Source organism: Grus americana, chromosome 5 (genome assembly GCF_028858705.1).
Source record: "Grus americana isolate bGruAme1 chromosome 5, bGruAme1.mat, whole genome shotgun sequence".
In the NCBI taxonomy this organism is placed as follows: Eukaryota; Metazoa; Chordata; class Aves; order Gruiformes; family Gruidae; genus Grus; species Grus americana.
Window position 1 is genome coordinate 41,302,350 of NC_072856.1, and position 21,574 is coordinate 41,323,923.

At 39.0% G+C, this 21,574-nt stretch overlaps 1 protein-coding gene across 4 annotated transcripts in view; it reads left to right on the forward strand.

Annotated features, from left to right (window-relative positions):
- The window catches only part of AKAP6 (A-kinase anchoring protein 6), a 291,212-nt gene that overhangs the window by 84,249 nt on the left and 185,389 nt on the right, over positions 1–21,574 (forward strand). For all 4 annotated transcript variants that reach the window (XM_054828350.1, XM_054828353.1, XM_054828351.1 and 1 more), the window contains exon 3: positions 16,213–16,464. In XM_054828350.1, the coding sequence (XP_054684325.1) occupies positions 16,213–16,464 (252 nt within the window). The remainder of the gene's footprint in view (positions 1–16,212; positions 16,465–21,574) is intronic.

Sequence of the window (21,574 nt, forward strand, 5' to 3'; positions counted from 1 at the left end):
CTGGGGGCCGGGTGCCCACCAGAGCCGCTCTCTCACTCCCCTCACTCACCAGACAGGGGAGAAAAAGTATAACAAAAAGCTTGTGGGTCGAGATAAGGACAGGGAGAGATCACTCACTAATTATCGTCACGAGCAAAACAGACCGAACTGAGAGAGGGAATTCATCTAATTTATTACTAGGCAAAACAGAGTAGAGGAATGAGAAATAAAATCAACTCTTAAAACACCTCCCCCCACCCCTCCTATCTTCCCGGGCTCAACTTCACTCCCAGCTTCAACCTCCGCCCCCCTGAGCGGCACAGGGGGACGGGGAATGGGGGTTACGGTCAGTTCATCTCACGGTGTTTCTGCCGCCTCTTCATCCTCAGGGGGAGGACTCCTCTCATCGTTCCCCTGCTCCAGCATGGAGTCCCTCCCACGGGGTGCAGACCTTCAGGAGCAAACTGTTCCAGCGTGGGTCCCCCATGAGGTCACAAGTCCTGCCAGCAAACCTGCCCTGGCGTGGGCTCCCCTCTTCACGGGTCCACAGGTCCTGCCAGGAGCTTGCTCCAGTGTGGGCTTCCCATGGGGCCGCAGCCTCCTTCAGGTGCCTCCACCTGCTCCGGCGTGGGGTCCTCCATGGGCTGCAGGTGGAATCTCTACACCCCCTCATCCTTCCTCCATGGGCTGCAGGGGGACAGCCTGCCTCACCATGGCCTTCACCACGGGCTGCAGGGGGATCTCTGCTCCAGCGCCTGGAGCACCTCCTGCCCCTCCTTCTGCACTGACCTTGGTGTCTACAGAGTTTCTTACATCTTCTCACTCCTCTCTCTGGCTGCAAAAGCTCTCCCTAACTGGTTGTTTGGGTTTTTTTCCCTTCTTAAATATGTTATCACAGACGCACTGACTGGCTTGGCCTTGGCCAGCAGCGGGTCCGTCTTGGAGCCAGCTGGCATTGGCTCTGTCAGACACAGGGGAAGCTTCTAGCAGCTTCTCACAGAAGCCACCCCTGTAGCCCCCCCTGCTACCAAAACCTTGCCACACAAACCCAACACACTTCTCCAAAGTGCTATTCATGAAAGTTTCATTTAAAGCTCAGAAGCATCAAGGAGTGGAAAATTCTGCTACAGCTAGACGTGCTTAGCACTACACTAAGTGTAATAGGTGCTTATTACATAAATATTATTACCCCATTTCTTATCCTTTTCTGAATGATGTTTCAGATATGGAAATGCATCAGTAAATTAGGAGTCTGAATCCCTTCTGCTCCATATAAGAAGGACCAGAAAGCGGAACAGGTTGCCCAGAGAAGCTGTGGATGCCCTCTCCCTGGAAGTGTCCAAGGCCAGGTTGGATGGGGCTTTGGGCAACCTGGTCTAGTGGAGGGTGTCCCTGCCCATGGCAGAGAGTTGGAACTAGATGATCTTTAAGGTCCCTTCCAACCCAAACCGTTCTATGATTCTGTGATCTTTTTCCTCTTCCATGGGTACATCTGTGTTACCATTTTAGTTTGGGTTGAAAGCGTGATTTTGAAGTGAATCTGCTGTTTATCCCCATTCAGCACTCTCGGGTTCATGCTGGCAGCAGTCTCCCTGTGTGCAAACTGCTTGCTATTGCTCTCTGGTCTCAGCCAGCTAGCAGTTTCTTTTTTTTTTTTTAATTTGTTTTCTCAATCCCTTTGTTTCTATTTATGTTTCATTTGTTGTCACATCTGTGGTGATATTTTCTTTCGCGTTTCATCGGAGTTGATGCTTTCTTGTGCAAGTAGGTTTTACATTCAATGTATATGTGATTGCCTTGAATGAGTTAGAGATAAACTTAGCTGACATAGTATTTGCCTTTCTCATATCTATTGCCTGTACTGATAAGTGAAGAAACTTTCTCAGAAATTAATATTTTTGCTGGTTTACTTTGTTTTTGCAGTATGCTCACCTCAGAGACAAAATCAGAAAGTGTAGGGTCAAGTTCAGTTTTGATTATTACCTGAATTTTATTTTAAGTCTGCAAAACAGAGTTTTCATACTGTATTTTCTATAAATTCAAGTTTAAAATATCTTCAAGAGAGATTTTTTTAATTATTTTGATGCTCCATTGAAATTGTAAAAGACATAATGAAATGTAAACAGTAACAGTAGATTTTAGAAATCTTCACACTGTGAGCTTCAAAAGAAGGTATGGCTGATGTTTTGGGACCAGGTCATTACAATGAGCAATTTTGTCATCCTTCATGCTCATGCTTCGATCTCAGAATGAGAGACTGCTCTATTCATTATGAACTATGGCTTCCCTCAGCCCTTTATTAAGAGAGCTAAACAGTCGGTATGGGTTTTAGGTTGTCTTCTTGCTGGAAGGTAATTTATAGTAATGGGTAAGAGGAGTCATAATGTTCTACTTAACATATTAGTGTTTGGTTAATGTATTTTTGGAGGGCAGGATATTGAATTATAGGCAGTAGTAGAATTTTAAGAGAATGGATGTAGAAGGGATATATATATATATATATATATATATATATATATATATATATATAACGTTTGACAGAATTTCTCAGCTGACCAAGTTTCCTATTGGCTCAGTGTGACTTAGTTTCTCACAAAACTCTTGATGAAGACCTCAATTTTTAAGAGTATGATCAAAAGATGATTTAAAAATACCAATACTCCTTCCATTTTAATCAGACTTGCCAGTTGTTATGCCAGGAATGGCTGATATCCTACTGTGGCTTGTCAAAAAAGAGAAAACAGTTGCAGTTTTTGCTTTTTCTGTAGCTTAATGGTTTTCCTATTTTGGTAGAAGATGACTTGTATGGAAATATCTTGTACCATTGAAATTTGTTGAAAATATATAAGCTACAGAATCCCCTTAGACTGTAGGCTTTTGGGGTATATGGGGGGCTGTTTCTTGTTACCAGTTCCAAACCAGAAATCACAGTTTTGTGGTCAGGGCTGCTGAAAGTGTTTTTCTTTCCCAGATTGTCATACAGTAACGCTGTCTTTAGCCTACCAGAGTTAGTCAATCCCTCCTTGTCCATGGGCATTTTATATTACCAGAATATAAAAGTGGAGATGCAGTCCAGCTACGTCTGCAAGGCAGAGGGAGTCAGGCTTTGGCGGGGTTATTAGCTCAAGTGTGACACCACGAGAGTACAGTTACTGTATTGCCAGGGTCGCATCCAGTCCAGCAGCAGTACGGCCACTTCATCACAGAGGACAGCCTGTGAGCAAAGCTAGGTTTCTGCAGACCCACTCAGTTGTTCCAAGAAGAATATGGAAATACGAGTGCTTGCAATTTGATGTGCTTCTTCCCTTTCCTTCTTCCCTGTTTACACTTCAGGTTGCCACAGTCCAGGGTTCCTATGCCATTTCTTGTGAATCTTATTATCTATAAATTCAGGATGCAGTTTGAGCATAAATTGTTAACTATTTTTGCAGGAAATAAAAATATTTACAAGTGAATAAAATACAGAAATATGCATTTGAAGCTTGAAGTCACTTAGGTTCATTAACTTCCACACAAAGTTCAGCTATTGAATTTCAAAGGGTTATTTTACAAGCCCAGGCATGGCAACAGCCTTTCCTTTTCTCATTGCGCCTGCACAGTGGTAAGACTTACACTCATCGCTGAAAACTACAGTCTAGACAAAGATAATTTTTAACTTATCTCCGTGTAGCTAGAAAATAAAATGGCATATAAAGAAATGCAAAGCTGTTCAAAGATAAAACCTTTGTTGTCCCTGTCAGCATAAGAAACAATTTATCTCAACCAAAACCACAGGTCATGCTGTCTTGCTTTCTTAAAGGTGTGAACGACATTGACTATAAAGTACTTTATAAATCACGGATCTTATTCCAGTTAGCAACATGTAATAAATATATTTGCCTTTATATACATATGTGTATATATAAATGCATAAATATTTAAATAAGCACTGCTCATTTCCTGCTTCTTTCAAGGCACTTCAGTCCTACTGTGTAGTGCACGAGTACTTTCTCAAGCAGCATCAACATCTTAACAGCCATTAAGCCTGTCAGTGTTTTACACTGGAAAGTTCTCTTGCAAAGCTAAAACTGGCACTATTAGGAGAATTATCCTGACAGAGCCCAAGCTGGCTTCTCAGAATTGTCACACTGGAATATGCTGTGTATGAATATGCCATTGGAATATGCTCTACAGTCTCGAAACATGTTTCTAAATTACAATTACAGTGTATTTAAGTAGTTCTATGTATAATATTGTGTCTAATTTTAAAATTAAATATTTAGTTCTAAATACAGTATTAAAATGCTAATGACTGGCACTCTCAATCTTATAAGCAGCCAGAATAAGCATCTATTATTAATGACACTGAATTTTAGGTTCCTTAGAGCAAATTTAATTGGAAATAAGTGCTTCATTGTGCCTCTTGGATATGGCAATTTTTACTAGATTATGTTAGAAGTATTTGTGATTAAAGTATTGCAGATGTGGTATAAAATCTGCATTTTGATCACTTGCTATTTATACAGTATCCTCTTTACATCTAAATCAAAAAATCTAGGATATTATGGACATGATTTTGTTTGAAAAGAAGATACCATACACAAATCTTTAAATATACATCTGTATTAACCAAGAGCCACCTGTAGGATGACAGGGAGATTTGGAAATAATCAGATAATACAAACTACTAGATAATGTATGTTAATTGTTTTTATATGCAAAGTCTCATGTAAGCATTTTGATACTTGCCAAAAGCCAATTACAGTAGTGTGGATGGTTCAGTTAGCTTTGGGTGTCATGCCAGTCTCATAATTTCAGGTTTCAAATTTAGTCTCCATTATATTCCTTCTCAAAAAAGCCTGCAAAAAACCTACTGTATTCTTCCTTCTGTGGATGTACGTTAGGCTTTTTGTTTAGTTTTGTCTTTATTACATTTGAGGCCAAAAAACACAGGAACGTTCTCTGTGACCTACGCTGTCCCTATCACAGACAAATTAGGAGTGATTTCTAACATATTGTCTAATTAGGAATCAGACTATGCGGTTTGATTTGCCTGCTAGAAGAGCTCTTTCTGTAAGTAAATCAAGAAATTCCATGTGTATTTTCAGAAGTGAAATTAGAATCAAAATCTTGTACATTTTAGATGTCTTTAAGATTCAGTCCTTTAACTTTTAGAATTTTTTCTAAAATTTGCTCTCTTATTTCTTCATTCACTTAAGACTTGTAAGTTTGTAAAATAGTAATTTAAGTTTTCTACTGATCTTTCAAATTCTTCTTCCTGGATATAGCAAACTTAGGTGTGGGTTTTTGTTTGTTTGGGGTTTTTTTGAACTAGCAGTGATACATATTCTAACCCTGACTCTTACAAAGAGAGTGAGTGATACCCAGTGTGGAACAGGCCTGCTGGTACACTGGGTAGGTGGTAGCTGTTTCAGACTACTGGAAGTGGCTCCACGTGCTTGGAGTGCTTTGTAATTGTTACTAACTTATCGGAGGGTCCGCAAGAGCTTTCCAGCTGACTTGAACACTTGTCGTTCTGGAGAGAGGGCAGGAAGGTCACAAACAGCAAGCAGCATGCAAGACAGACTGTAAGGCTTCTTTTCCGTGTTTCTGAACCAAGCAAAAAAATCTCAGTGATCTCTGTAAGGGTTCATGGATTAAATGTTAGCTTTCATTGAACAACATAAAAGGGAACAACAGTGCTAATAAAGCAAAGTCTGCTAATAAAGAACAAGAAGGTTTGTGTCCTTTTTGCTGTCCTCAACAGCGACTGATGGAAAGTCATTTCAAAAACCTGTCACAGAAGCTCTTGGAGGCTTAGCTGCACTGATATAAAAGAGCCACTTATCTTGAAAACTTCCTATCATGCTATCAATTTTCATTATAGAAAACTTGGCACAGATGGTAGTTCTTCACTTCTGACCTGTTCCAGAAAAGAAGGGAGAGCACAGTCAGCATATTGAGCATTTGACATGAGAGTAGAGAGTCTCACCATCCTTCATCAAATTCTGTTATAGCCACTAAGATTTAGGTAAAGAGAGTGAATGATGTTAGCATTCTTTGGCTTGAGCAAGTCAAAACATTTTGATTAAAATTTTTCTCGTGTTCTGCATGTCTATGCAGAAGGACTGAATTTTTCTCCTGTGTGAACTTGCAGTTCCTTTTATTTATTTATTTTGACATCTTACATTTCAGTAGTTCGTTGATGCCTAAAATACTTCGTGCTATTTATGTGGGGTTACACTTTGTTTGTTATTTGAAACTTCATTATTTCAAGAATGAGACTTCTTTTTCTCCAAGAAATTTTTCTCTTTCATCTAAACTCTTCTCTTTAAGGGCAGCCAATCTCCACCAAAGATCCCAATTAAATCTATTGAGTTTAATAAGAACAAAAGTCTTCCTGAAGAAGTCTATAAACTGAAAAATCTTTGAAGAGAAATGCATCTACTTTCTTGTATAAACAATAAAAAGAGATTGGTTCATCAGAAAACAGAGCTCAGACAACAAAGATCCTATGGACCTGCAGAACGCTTAAAGAATTCTTGACATTTTCCTGTTCTATGTCAAGAAAAATCCAAATCTTCAAACTAAAAATGAGGAGAGAACAATAGTGGGACAGATTCAAAGCTGAGCTGTCAGAGTAATAGGTTAGCTGCATAAAGCTTTGAAAACTCACTGTCTTCAAAAAGATAACTATTTTAGTGAAAAATTACTGAACTAGTAGTGCACTAGCTAGTTATTTTATATTGCAGATCAAATTATGAAAGTTCGATCAAATAACAGGAGTGCTTTTCTTTCTGCTTTTTCATGTAGCTGACATAGTTGTTTATCACATTCATTTTTTGTATGTCTTGCATGAAATGATAGTAGGGGTTTCCTCATAGTCAGTTAACTGCTCTCTACACTGAGGTCAAAAACTGTCCAGTCCTGCCCAGGCTACCAAGAACTGGTTCTTTTAGCTACAGCAGACTGTGTGTGCTCACTGTGAATAAAACGTCCTTCTATTTGCATCCTCTATTTTCATTTGCTTGTGGTAATTAGACTTGTTAGAAATGCCTTTAAATTCCATTTAGTATATATAGCTTGCAGAATGCAAGAAAGTGCTGAGTAAAGAGGAAGAAAAATAAGGAGCAAAGGTGGTTACCTAGATGGTTGCAAAATATGTCCTACATACTTTCATTATTATAGAAAAAGTATAGAGTTGTGTGAAGAGATTTACAAGGTATTTGAAGGATGTTTTAATAAGTCTTCACTCTTCCATTTCAGTAGATATGAATATATAATACATGAGTATGCTTAGTATAAAGCTACCTCATCAGTTTTTTTCATTTCTTTGTGATCTTAAATGATCAGTGCAAGATAAATATATATGTTATTATAATTGTCCGATGAGCAGGCATTTGAAAAATGCTTATTGTTTTTCAAAACTTGCCTCTACTACCAGTTACTTGACTAGGTTTTCATACAGGTTTGGGTTTTGGTATTTTTCCTTATTTGTCAGAAGTAGCTACAATCAAAACCCACTACTGTATTGCACAGTTTAGTACCATCTATCTTCTTGCATGAAAAACTGCTCTAGAGTACCTGTGGAACATTGTCTTCCAGGGTGCAGTACAAAACCAGACTTCAGTGAGCACAAATATGACTTTTCTATTAAGTTTTAAATTTTTACACACTATTTTTTAAAATTCAGAAAGTTAGGCCTCTATAAAAATCAGTTTGCTTTAACATGCTTAAAGTAAGATAAGTGAAAAGTTGTATGGTTACTCATTGAAGAAATGTTGTACAGTGATAACTTTAATGGGCAAAGTCTCCAAAGATCGTGAGCTTGGCTGACTATGGCATATACAAGAATATATTTCTCATGCTGAAATACATATGTCTTATTTCTTATTCAGGTCATAACTTCAGGCACATTACATAGTGGAACCGGTGGAAGTTCAGGAATATGAAAGCATCATTGAGCTGCTGATGTCACATCCCTTTCCACATCAAATTAGTTGCCATATTCAGTTCATATATGTGGTTTCTTACAGAAATGAAATCCATGCATCAATTTTACTGATGTCAGGAATATCCCAGGAATGGCTAGCCCAGATTTGTTTACACAGTACTCTTTCAGTACAGTTCTGAGGTGTCTCATTTTACTGCCATAACTTCTCCTGTGGTTCTTCAGTTCAATCCCATCCCAGGCCTTATGGTAGAGTGGTTTCGTGCATCAGCTGTGGGTGGTCTAGGTGGACTAAATACTTCATTCCATTTAAGAATCTGGCCTGTGGTGAATGCTGTGACCAGAAAGTCTTCTTACATTAAAGTACTGATTAAACTTAATAGGGGAAATAATGTTTGAAAACAGTCTGTCTTCTCTGCAGCCATCCCCTCCTGCAGAAAAGGTACCGGCTGGCCTAGGTTTGTACGGCACTGCAGCTGGTCCTGGAAGTGAGCTGGAACAGCTTCCAGCAGCAACTGCCCTGCTTCTGGACAAAAGAATCCTTTTGCTTCTTCCCAGTAGGTTTGATACTTTGGCCCCAGCAATAGCCCATATGGCAAAACAAATGCAAGTTGCTGGAATCCTGAGACAGGAGCTTCACAATTAACATTTCAGGCATTGTTACTTAAGAGCCTGAAGTGCTTAGCGAGTGATATCATATCACATCTTACTCCCTTCTTCCTTTCTTCTTACTCTTTTCCTCACAGATTGATAGTAAACCAGTATACCTGCACAAGAAAAATCCTAATAAAACATGTCACATTAGCTACTAATAAATTATTATAGAGCAGCTCCATGTCTGTAACGATCCCAGGTAAGCCATTACTATTTTAGCAACTGTCAAAGAATTGGTGATTTGACTTACTTTTCACATTATTTTGAAGTACAGGGATATAAGAATGTAACACACTGAATCTTGAGAGAACAGAATGCAGTAGAAACATGTCTACTTAGAGTTCACCTAACTGGATATTTATTTTCAAAAGTTTTTCAAGCAATATTTGCACAATAGAAAATTGAACATCTTTTCTTGCATGTGTGTCACAATGACTAGCCTCCTGTAACACCTGAAGATTTCCATTGAAGTAATGTTTGAAAACAGGGTTCTCTTAAAGAAAACAAACAAACAAAAAACCCCCAAAGCCCCCAAAAACCCAAACCTAAAATATTTTTGTACCGGGAAAAGACATCTGTCAAATTAACAGCTTTTCCATATTCCAACAAGTTTCAGAATTTTATCAAAAGGTAAAATGAAGATTACTTACTGGAGTTTTGCAATTTTGATAATGTCACTTACTTATAATGATGAGACTAAATTAATCAAAATAAAAGCCAAGCTGGGAAAGGGAACAATGTGTAGAAAATGATGGTGCACCAGAAAAAGTTTCTATCAGTAGTATGCGTATTATCATGAGAGAAGAGCAGAGAAGCTTGCTTTGAGGACCAACGTGTTTCCAAGCTGTTGCTGTCAGCAGAAGGCATGGTCAGTGACCTTAGACCCCTCCTGGTAGCTGTTTTCCTGCTGCACTTTGCATTCTTCACCTGGTAAAATGCATTTGTTTCCCCTAGCCACTGAATGCCACAGCGATACCAGCTACAGTACTTTAGCACTTCGACTCACTTTCTGACAAACTTGTGACTTACAGTGAGTCTAGAGCCTTCCATGGCAGTTGATTTTGCTTTGTCACACTCTGGATTTTTCATGTATGTTTATGTTCTTTGACTTAATAATTTATTTAAAAACAGCTGCCAAAAAAAAAAAGTGAGTAGCATTTGCTCTTAAGTTTTCACCAATAATCCAAAATAGAAAAGAACAATTCTATCCTTATTATAACACTGTCTGGAGATACACACAAGTAGAGATGAAAAACTATTTCTCTTCGAGATGTCAGAGTGCATTTTAAAGGAAAAATGCCTTTCTGAAAAATGCAAACCTTTATTTGTTTAGCAATAAAACCCGCTCCATTTTGTGCTCTTTCTTCATGTATAAGCATAAAAGGGCAGTGCAGAGAGTGAGTTTAATTCATAATTTTCAAGTACATTTAAAAAAAATGAATCTGAAAATTCTTTGGCAGATATTCTAATTTTTTTCTGAAGAGAAGAATTTGTACATTCTGATTGGAATATTTGTCTTATGAGGAATTAAAATGCACTTAAAAAGAAAGGCCAAATAGATAGACATCTTCTTAAATCATAGATTTTGTTTTTCTTGTACAGTAGTCGTAAGACTCAATGGCAATCTGTTTTTCCTACCAAGGTTTTACTGTGAGATCAAAGAACAGAAATCTGCAGTATAGCTCCTCTGTCACTGATATTAACTTTAAAGCAACATACTGCAACCTTTCATCTTTCTGTAGTATCATGTACATCTTAACAGAATTTCTGGAAGAGCAGAGAAAAAATATTTTTTAAAGTCGACATCAAAGCTTAGTTTTCATTGACTCTTGAGGGTTTGTTTATGAACTTTTTCTTTGTCTACTGCAGTGTGTGCAGTTCAGGCTATTTTAGCTGACGCGGAGGGCTATGAGCAGGCTGATGGATTCAGCAGCTGCAAAGTACAGGATCAGCTGTCTGGAAGACTGAGTGAAGTGGGCAGTTGGCAGCCAAATGGATACAACCCCTGTAGCCTAAGAAATTCCACAGTCAGTGCTACAGGATAGCCCATGAGAGGATGACAAAAATCTTTACCTTAACACCACTATGAAACTGTGTAAAATAAAAATGCGTAGTGGATTTTTGAGATCATTGATTACAAAAAGTTGTTTTGGAAATGGTGCTTTCTAAAAATCAGGCTATACTAGCTTCTGATATGAAACTATATAGTGATAAAATGGGGAAGGATTTCCATGCTTATGTTTGTAGGCATTGCATTGACACAGAACTACACATATTTAGAAATAGATGCCAATAGATAAATGCTATTTTCTTATTACTTAAAAGTACATAGTTTATTTTATCTACCTGCCACTTCTGGTAAGAGCAACTGGCACTCATGCCAGCATTAAGATACTGTCTTGTGATACTGCTGTTCTTTATTTATAAATACAAAGTGTAAAAATGGCACATGACAATATTCTGCTGGGTTTGCTCTAATGCTAAATCACCTACAAGGAGTTAGGAAGAATGAGGACCATAGGCCATGTTGTACCAGCTCTTGATATTGAGCATTAGTAAAATTGGGAACTTACAGAATCATAGAATACCAGACTGGAAGGGACCTCAAGGATTGTCTGGTCCAACCTTTCTTGGCAAAAGCTCCATCTAGACAAAAGCACTGTCTAGACAAGATGGCCCAGCACTCCATCCAGCCAAATCTTAAAAGTCTCCAATGTCAGGGAATCCACCACTTCCCTGGGCAGATTATTCCAGTGGCTGATTGTTCTCATTGTGAAAAACTTTCCTCTAGAATCTGCACAGGAGTAACTTGCACCCGTTACCCCTCATCTTTTCCATGCGACTCCTTGTAACTTCTTTGTAGCCACCCTTTAAGTACTGGAACATGGTGATGAGGTCTCCCCTAAGCCTTCTCTTCTCAAGGCTGAACAAACCCAGTTCTCTCAGCCTTTCCTCATATGGCAGGCTTCCCAGTCCTTTGAGCATCCTGGTGGCCCTTCTCTGGACCCTCTCCAGCCTGTCCACGTCTTTTTTGTACAGTGGGGACCAAAACTGAACCCAGCATTCCAGGTGTGGCCAGCTAAGCGCTGAGCAGAGTAGGATAATGACCTCTTTATCTCTGCTGGTGATGCCCTTGTTGATGCAGCCCAGCATCCTGTTGCCTGCCTTTACTGCTGCAGCACGCTGTTCACTCATATTGAGCTTGTTGTCCACCAGGAGCCCTGAGTTCCTCTCCGCAGAGCTGCTCTCCAGTCAGGTGCACCCCAGTCTGTGCTGCACTCCTGGATTATGTTTTCTCAGGTGCAAGACCTTGCACTTGTCCTTGTTGAACTTCATAAGGTTCTTGTTAGCCCCCTCTTCCAGCCTATCCAGGTCTTCCTGCGGGGTGGCTCTCCCTTCTGAAGTGTCCGCTTCCCACTCAGTTTGGTATCATCTGCAGACTTCATCAGGGTGCACTTGATCCCATCATCCAGATCACCTATGAAGATGTTAAACATTGTTGGGCCCAGTATCGATCCCTGGGGAACCCCACTCGTGACAGGTTACCGGTTTGAAAAAGAGCTACTTACCACCACCCTCTGGGTGCGGCCTGTCAGCCATTCCCCACCCACCACATGGACCACTTGTCTAGACCATAACGTATGTAATTTTTGTGCTGTATTTGAACTGCATTAATTATTACTGAAAATTATTAAAGTCACAGCTGTGCTAGATATAATTATTTCATTTTGCTGAATTACATGTAAATCTAGACATCGGATACAGTAGTAAGAAAATGTTGTACTAGATTATGCCAACTGGATTTCACATTACATTGTTTCCTCTCAATATGCTGTTTTGTGCCAGGCACGTGTAAAGAAAAGGTGCAAGTAAATAGGCTGCAGTTTTATTAATGCTCTTCTGCTGAGGACTAATCAGCATTAACTTATACAGCAAAAGGGATCATTTATTTGTAATCATGTTCTCTTGATAAAGGGCTGGCATTAGCCTTTACACAGCTATTCTTCTGTCCTTTGCATAGCTTTCACCTTTCCATCATTATATGACAGTTAAAAAACACGCAAAGGGGATATCAATAGGGGCATAAATTCTTTTTTTTCAAACTTTATGTAAGATGAACTTGCCCCAAACGCAGGTCTAATCCATTTTATCCAGGAACCTGGCCTGCGGTGAAATGAAATCCAGTTCTTTAGACAATGGCTACAGACTCAGATGAAACAGAAGTCACCCACCAAAACAATGTTGCGTGATGCAGGAATGTCAATTTATGGCTCATAAGATTTTTTTCAAGAAATACCCAATAGACTAATGACCCAATGACCGTGTGCCATGTGTGCAGTCTGACATGTGGAGGACTGCTGATCAACTACTAGCTATTCACACAAGCGATTAGTAAATGTTCATTAAGACTGTTGCATTGACACTACTGCTCTTGAAGCACGCTGTCTGAGGGCATCTGCAGCTGGACTACACAGCATACATGTAATGATGGCACTGTTGCAAATTAAATCAGACTTCCCGAACAGTTCAATCAGATTTTCATCTAATATAAAGAGAAGAAAAAAAACCAAACCAACATCCCTAAAGATGATGTCATGTGAACATACTTACTGGCAAAGGAAAAAATCCTTTCTAGTCTCCCATGAAAGTAAAGACAAGACTACAGTGGCAGTTCAATGCTATACTAATTCCAGGCCAGAAGGGAGAGGGAGCTGATGATAAAGTCAGAAAATGGAGCTCAGAGTTTACATATTATAAAAAAGGTATGTAGGGACTTGATTTCCTTCCTGGCGCGCTCAGTGACTCAGAAAATAGCTTCCTGTCTTTTGGCCACCCACTCTTTCTAAAACCTAAATCCTTTAAGAGCTGGTACCTTGTTTGTTTCTGACTGAGACAGTAGTCTTGTATGTTAAGATTAGAGTATGTGACCTTTACTTGGATATGGATGGGGTCAATCTTAGGTTCTCTCCATATTACTGAAACTGTCAAGAGCAGTTAATTATCTTGTTAGTACATAAAGCATTTGGCTGCTGCTATGCTTGCAGTAGTCTGTAAGTAGTTCAGACTTTGCTTTTTGAGGAAAATGAGCAACTTATAACAAGCCATATAAAAATTAACAGCATGTGTCCTTGAATATGTGCTTCTCTCAAACCTCTGGTGGTGCTGGGATTTGCATTTCCATACAATATTTTCTGTGTTGTTGTGGAAAGTTTGTCTACTTCAGAAACCTGAGATGCTTTGGTATCTAGCGTAACAGTAGCTCAGGAGAAAACTTGTTTGAAGTATGGGTCTGAACTCTTGATTTAGAGTATTATCTGCATTCATTAGCCAATATTTTCAGTACGTTATCTGACAATTGTCAGGAGATGCTTATTGTTAATACTTTCTTCTTACGGCTTCATGTTTTCAACCTCTGTGAGAATTCTTCTGGCAGTTGAATTCAGCATGTAACTGTGTGTGTAAAGCTGGAAAATAATGAAAACTTGTTTTGCGGGTTGGCACAAACTTAAGCTCATTCACATGACTAGTCTAACTGAAGATATATTAAGTGTTTTTCTATAGATTGAGTCTACTTTACAAAGTTACAGTTACTGGGCAACAACCTATTTCCCTGAAATTAAACTGTTTTATGGCCAAGAGGAAAAAGATATTAACAACATTGGCGAGGTGAATGCAAATTCAGTCAAACTAATTCACTAAAAATATTCTTTACAACATTTCAAACAACATAGAAATACAACTGTGCTTTTCAGTCAAGTTTCAGTTGTAGTTGGATACATGGATAATAATATCCTTTTCCAAAGTTTGGAAAAGCTTTTGCTGAGAGTTTTGGCTTTGTGTGTCTGTAGAATTAGATTAGCACGCTGATCTGGTAACTAGAGCGTCCATTTTCTCACCTGGAAGTGTGTGGATATTTTCAGCCCTGAGCACTTGCAGCCCTACGTGTTGCCAGGCAAGGCCGTGTGTTTTGTATTTGCAAATATAGATGCTGGGTGTCACAACAAGGAGACTGAGGACAGAGGGGAAGAGATACCGCCTCTCTCTCAAGGCAGCCCCAAAACTCTGCTCATTGAAACTCCGTTTTGTGCTCATCTCCGGCATTTCTGGGAGCTGCTCCTACAGGGGACTTGATTTAGCTGTCTGAGCTTTATTAAAATGAGTTAGTACTGATAGTACTCAACCATAATAGTTTATCAAGGGCTAATATTGTGCTATCTGTTGTACAAAAATTATTTAATATTATCTAGGGATTTGATTTTGGTTTAATTTGTTACATACATACAATTACATATTCAATAATTTGACTTTGCTTTCAGACTGAAGATGTCAAATCTGAAGTGATAAAAATGATTGTATCATTAATTTAGAAAGAGTCAGCTTTACTGATTTTCTTGTTATTCTACTGCTACACTCTACAAAACCACAAGAGTATAAAACAGAGACATAAGGTTTCATTGTAGTTGTCTGATAGAATTGTTTTGATAGCAAATTTCAAATTAATTAGAGTTTTGGGTTTTATTCTCATTTTTATTGATGTTATGCATATACTACCCTTTACCTAAAAAGGACATTTCTGAAGGTTTGAATTAAAATAATTTCTTTATGTTTTTTTAAAAGAAATAAGTCTTGGATTTAAAATATGCTATTAAGTCACCTTTAAATATATGCCACAGATGCAGGAAAAACCCCCAAAAACTTCTAGGATCCAGTGCTATTTTTTTTCAGTATTTTAATCACATTTCCTTGCTTGTTTATAACATGCTTTTGACACACAGTTCTCAAACAGAACTGTTATAAAGCAGTGTTGTTCAGTCAATAGTCTATGCCTAAATATTCCTTAGTCTTATGATTTACCCTTCACAAACAAAATTAAGATTAGATTGTAAAGATGTTACACTGTATGCAGCACAGCTTAGAAATCCGGAATATTAATTGTTAAACGTGGAGGATACCATCAAAACCTTACTTTTATAACCTGATAACTTACATTTTCTTTTCTGCTTCCTCAACACAAGTGTTCACAGCTTCTCTCCTCTCCCTCTTTCTCCTTCTCCACTCATCCTCTTCTGTTCAGTTTTGAGTCCAGAACAAGCCTGTGCAAAAGTTAGTGCACTCTCATCACAGCAATCTCAGAAATAGCTTATCCACATTGAGTCTATCCCAGACTTTTGCCCTACTTGGCTATAGAGGCTAGATTAAAAGCAAATTCTGTCCAAAAGAATTTTGTTGATGATGGCACAGATTGTTTGCATTTTAAATGGTGGTGGGGAAGCAGAGAGGGAGACTGCTTGTGGCAATCTTACCACTTTCATTCCTATGGCTGTCTTCTAGGATGTCACTTTACAGTGTTAGTTTTCTGCTTCTGATTCACGTGATCTTGTTGTGCCATCCTTCTTTACTGTATGCCGTCTCTGCACTTACTGAGCAGTTCTGCCAAACAGGACAGCTGCTCGTTCAGTTGCTGCAGCATTGCCATAAATAAAAAACAAAAAAAATAAAAAAAAGAGAACCCTGGATATATTAATTACATTATCTTTACTCTCTGAAATAATCTACTCTGCATTTAATAAAAAGTAGTTGAAAAGTAGAGCTGACCCACGAAAGGACTATGCTTGTAGCTAAATAGCTACTTTATTTTTCCATTACAGGATATTTGTGAAGATATATCTGATCACGTTGAACAAATTCATGCTCTACTAGAGACTGAGTTTTCCCTGAAGCTTCTGTCTTACTCTGTCAATGTGATAGTCGATATCCATACAGTACAACTACTCTGGCACCAGCTACGTGTTTCTGTTCTGGTTCTGAGAGAGCGTATTCTCCAAGGACTACAAGACGCCAATGGAAACTACACCAGGCAGACTGATATTCTGCAAGCATTTTCTGAAGAGACTAAGGAGGTACAGTAAATAAATTTTGAGAATGTCATCTGTATTTGAAGCAGCATATCGATGTTACACATTTAAAATTGCTAGGTTAACAACATTAAGGATTGCTTACTTCAAGATAGTTTGCTAATGTTGTATTTTAAGTGACTTCAACTGATATCTGTTCTCATTGAACCAAATTAAAGCAAATTCAGGTGAACTTTCAGAAGTGTCATGCTAGTGGCTAGCAATGGTTTCTCCTGATTGAAATATTTTTCATAAAGGATTGGAAACACAGAGGTGCATCTGGTCCAAAGTCCCTGGTCTGGTCACTCATGAATTTAAGGTTCATATCCAATTCAAAACTCAATTTTTATGTGTAATGAATTCTTTAACGAAAAGCTTAGACATTTCCCTTCTTGCATACACAAACCTGAAGCTTACACAATGTTTTCCAAAACTTTCCAGACTAGGCCAACATTGTTTTAAAGCAGAGAGCACGGACTTTAATTTGTTTGAGTGGTAATTCTGCAACATGCTTCTAAACAGTCACGCATTTTGTCTGAGAAAGAATGATACACGCATCATACATTTTTTACTCTAATGGGGTGTCAAATTCACACATGTGTAAATGCTTTGTAAATCTGAATTCATTTGACTGAAATGCCTTTTCCTTTCAATTCATCATTACTCAATTAGCTTTGTGTCCTTCTGGACACTACTGGCTTAATTTTTAAAACTGAAAGAAGACACACATTTTTAATAGATAGGGTAATTAATGATTAATAGAAGATACCTTAGCATGTAGAGGATTCTTCATTTGCTGATAGTCCTAAGATTAGGATAAAATGCTTTTGTCAGGATTAGATAAATTTACAGAAAGAGACCTCTAGATCAATGCAGTAAGATTCTGCCACCTGTGTTACAGAGGAAGTCAGAAGTCCCCTAAACATGTCCTGAATTTCAGATCACTCAAGTTTAAAGAGAATGTCCATATTTCTCTGCTCTACGTTGGGTTTTGTATTTGTCTTTGGCACAACAGAGTGGGTGGTCCTGAAATCAACACTCAGATATGCCCAGGCCCACCTTCCACACCCCCTCTTCCTGATGTATACATACCTGGTGCTTCAGATTCAGTTTCTGCTTTGCTGTTGCTGGTAAACCTTGTCTGGCAAGTCTGAAGGAAATCCACGCTTGTTCAAATACCCAGAGTGGTGAATTAGGGTGAAGTCGTCATTTTATGCCATGACCGTGGTGATTTCAGGCCAGAAGGAAGGGGCAGATTCAGATACTAAGAAACAGGAAACGTCCCATCTGGATCTGATTACAACTGCTACAAAAACAGCTCCCCCAGTACAGGGGAGGACTAACTGGGGAAGGATAGATTATTTTTAGTGGGGAAAAAACATGTTGCCAGATAAGCTTATATGGTAATAAAAAAGACAAAATATCCTGACACGATTCTTTTTTTCCACCCCAACTAAACCATAAATAATATTTGAGAACATTAATGGCTAGCAATAGCAGGGACACAATATTAAGTTTCTGCTCTAACGCTTGAATAGGTTCCCAGAAATTGCTCTGCAGTTTTTAACCTTCAGGTATTTATTCAAGCATTTCATCAGGTATAATGGTAGTGGCTTTATTTGATGAAAATAAAAAATAAAGTGTAGAGATAATTGTATCTACTCCTATCTACCTTTTTTTTGAGTGTTTCCCCCATATCCTTTCCCAGACAGGACTACGTCGTAGGACTAGTAAGTGCCTCATGATACAAGTATTATCTATTAGGGATTTTCATGCATATGTGAACAGTGAGACTGTTTGAGCACACCTAGAAACCTTCGCCCATATAGATAACCCTTCCTTGGAGAATCATTCCCCTAATTTTCAGTACTCCTTGGGGATTATGAACCAGGAACGACAGCTTATTTTTTTCTCCTAAGATTGAGAAGTCATTTGGTTTGAAATCAATAGAAGGAAACTTTGACACACACAAAGACTTCTATTTTGGAATTCACTACCATAGGACACTTAGAAGGGGAAAGACGTTCAAAAAAGAAATGTGAAAAATAAGCAAAGATAGGAGGAATGATAACTTCCAGATGAGGAAGTTCCTGCGCTGCTCTTTGGTAGAAGCTGGGAGTGCAGGTAGAAACGTTGTGTGTGCAAGGGGGTATGTATACCCATGTCTTATAGCTCAGCTAGCAGAAAACATTTAGAACTGATGCAGAGACAGAATACTGGGCTACACAGAAATTTGATCTGAACCAGTACGGCAAATGCTATGCTTTTCTGTAGTCCATGAACCTATCATTTCACAAAATGTTTGGCTCACTGCTTAAGTCAGCTGTCTTCTGCATAATGGTGAAGAGTGGCTTTGGCTGCCAATGTTAACTGAGGAGCTCCATGGAAGAAGTGACCTGCCAAGGTTTCTTTTGTGTCCAGCAAGACAGTCTCATCTCGTTAATATTCACTACTCTCTGAGTTCATAGACTGCGTGGTCAATCACAGCGCAGCGGTCCTGCCTGGGCTATATTTACACTGTAGCTGTAACACACATAAATGTGCACAAGCTAGCCTCAACATGATGAACACGGATAACACTGGTAGAGTAGCTACCAAAACACGAAAGTGTACAGCACAGGCTGTACTGGGTTGGGTAGGAACCCAGCTCTTTAACTGGGCAGGCAGTAACCGTGCTTTTGGCTATCCCAGCAGTGCCATACTGAATAAGGTGCCAGCAGGAAAGAGCACATAAAGTTTTGTGGCTTGGAGGAAATAGAGGAACCAGTGAGGCCAGCCTGCCTGCCATGATGGAGATGCCAAATTAAGAAAATACTTTTTTTAATAAAATCTTTGGAGGACCATTTCTCCTTCAGGAATAGAATACCTGAACGAACAGAATTCAGAGAGAGATAAGAAAGAAAGAAAAATGCTTTCTGTGCAGCTGAACCTAACCTGTGAGTTTTATTTTACAATTGATAAAGCCAGCCAGGAAATAGGGAAAGGATCAGGATAAGGCTATGTTAAAGTGAATCCTGATGTTCTCAAACAGTTGATAAAATCACAAAATAAATATCTTACAAATTAAATTAGCTCATTTGAAAGACTAAAAAGAAATGCAGGATTGTGCCGGTTTAAATATAAATACAAGAAGGTATTGGAAACAGCCTACAGAGCATTACAGGAAGCATTACTGTATGAAAACAGACAAATTTTTTGAACTAAGGTATTTCTGTTGGTAGCCATACAAATAACTAAATGTAATATTTTTCTGAAATAAAAACAATAATAAAAACCTGGTAATATTGGCATTAAATAATTCTCCTTTGAAGCACACATTTAAGAGGCTGCTTGGAAAATGACCAAGCAAGATGGTTTAATGCATGTGATTGTAAATTTTATTAATGTTAATAAACACATTTTTAAGAGATGAAGGAATGGAGCTCATTACTCAGGAGAAATGAAGGCCCTTAGGGCCTTGGAAAGGGTTTTGATTTATATATGGTTTTACAGTTTCTAATCTTTTCCTGAGATTAGAAGGAAAATGCAGCTGTAATACTGATCATTGTTTAGTCATTATTTTCCTTAATAAATGCAGCTCCAAAATATAAATTTGACTGATTTATAGAAACTTCTCCTTTTAATTATGGACTATTGACAATGTACTATTTGTGGCATAGGTTCCACATCTGGATAGAATGTGCTAAATAAATGATATTTTCAATGTCCAAGATTATGGTTGATAAATAACTTTCTAATCAATCTTTTCTATAAATAATATCTTTAGCTGGAGGATTTTTTATATTTTTACTTTGAGTAATGCAAGTGGAGTGGGTAGAGTACAGGGCTCAAAGATTATATGTTTACAGAAGATGGCAAACGATAGCCTTCTATATTGAGACTATTCTTGTTCAGACCAAAATCCAAGTAGTTCATTGTGGAAAAGGGACACAAGCCCTCGGCCTCTGGAGGTGACGTCTGTCAGGCGTGAGGGAAAGGTATCTCTTCAAAGAAGATGTTATATGTCACCCAGGCAAGTGGACCACCACGGAGAGAGGTATCCAGTACCTGAGGGTACTGGTTTATTATGACCCGGACAATGCGCAGTTACCCACAGATCCAAATGAAGTCTAGTGTACCTGACTCATGGTGGAAGTTTGTACAGAGCACACCACCAGCATATGCCAAATCATTGGCAGTACTGGCCTGGAAAGATGAAGAGGTACCAATGGTGAATGAAGTGGCTGGTCAACTCCGGCAATACGAAGCAAATCTCTGTTCCTCCCTATGGGACTCTGCCTCACCGTGGAAAGACTGTCTGAAAAATCCAAAAACCTCTTTGGGAAACTGTCCCGGTAGGTCTGGCAACTCAAAGAGGATATGTCAAATTCCCTACCTGTACAGACCAGTATCTCAGCTATTAGGAGCAAGAGTTCCTCTGCTCAAGATCTGGAAGCAATCATGGACTGACCAGAAAGCAAAGATTTTGGAATATCACCAGAAGAGGAGGTGACACATGCTGAAGAGGCCCAACCGTATAATAAACTGGCAGAAAATGAGAAGCGATATGCCCTGTTCACTGGTGGGTCCTGGCACATCGGAGGTGGAAGGCTGCTGTATGGAGTCCTACAAGACAAGTTGCAGAAACTGCTGAAGGAGAAGTTGAATCGAGCCAGTTTGTGGAAGTGAAAGCCATCCAGCCAGCTTTAGACATCGCTGAATGAGAAAAGTGGCCAGTACTTTATCTCTGTGCTGACTCATGGATGGTGGCCAATGCCCTGTGGGGGTGGTTACAGCAACGGAAGCAGAGCAACTGGCAGCGCAGAGGCAAACCCATCTGGGCTGCCCCATTGTGGCAAGACATCGCTGCCCAGCTAGAAATGCTGGTTGTAAAAAGTACATCACGTAGATGACCACGTACCCAAGATTCGGGCCACTGAGGAACATCAGAAGAACCAGCAGGTGGATCAGGCTGCTAAGATTGAAGTGGCTCAGGTGGATTTGGACTGGCGACATAAGGGTGAATTATTTATAGCTCAGTGGGCCCATGACATCTCAGGCCATCAAGGAAGAGATGCAACACATACATGGGCTCGTCATCAAGGGGTGGACTTGACCATGCACAGTTTATCCATCA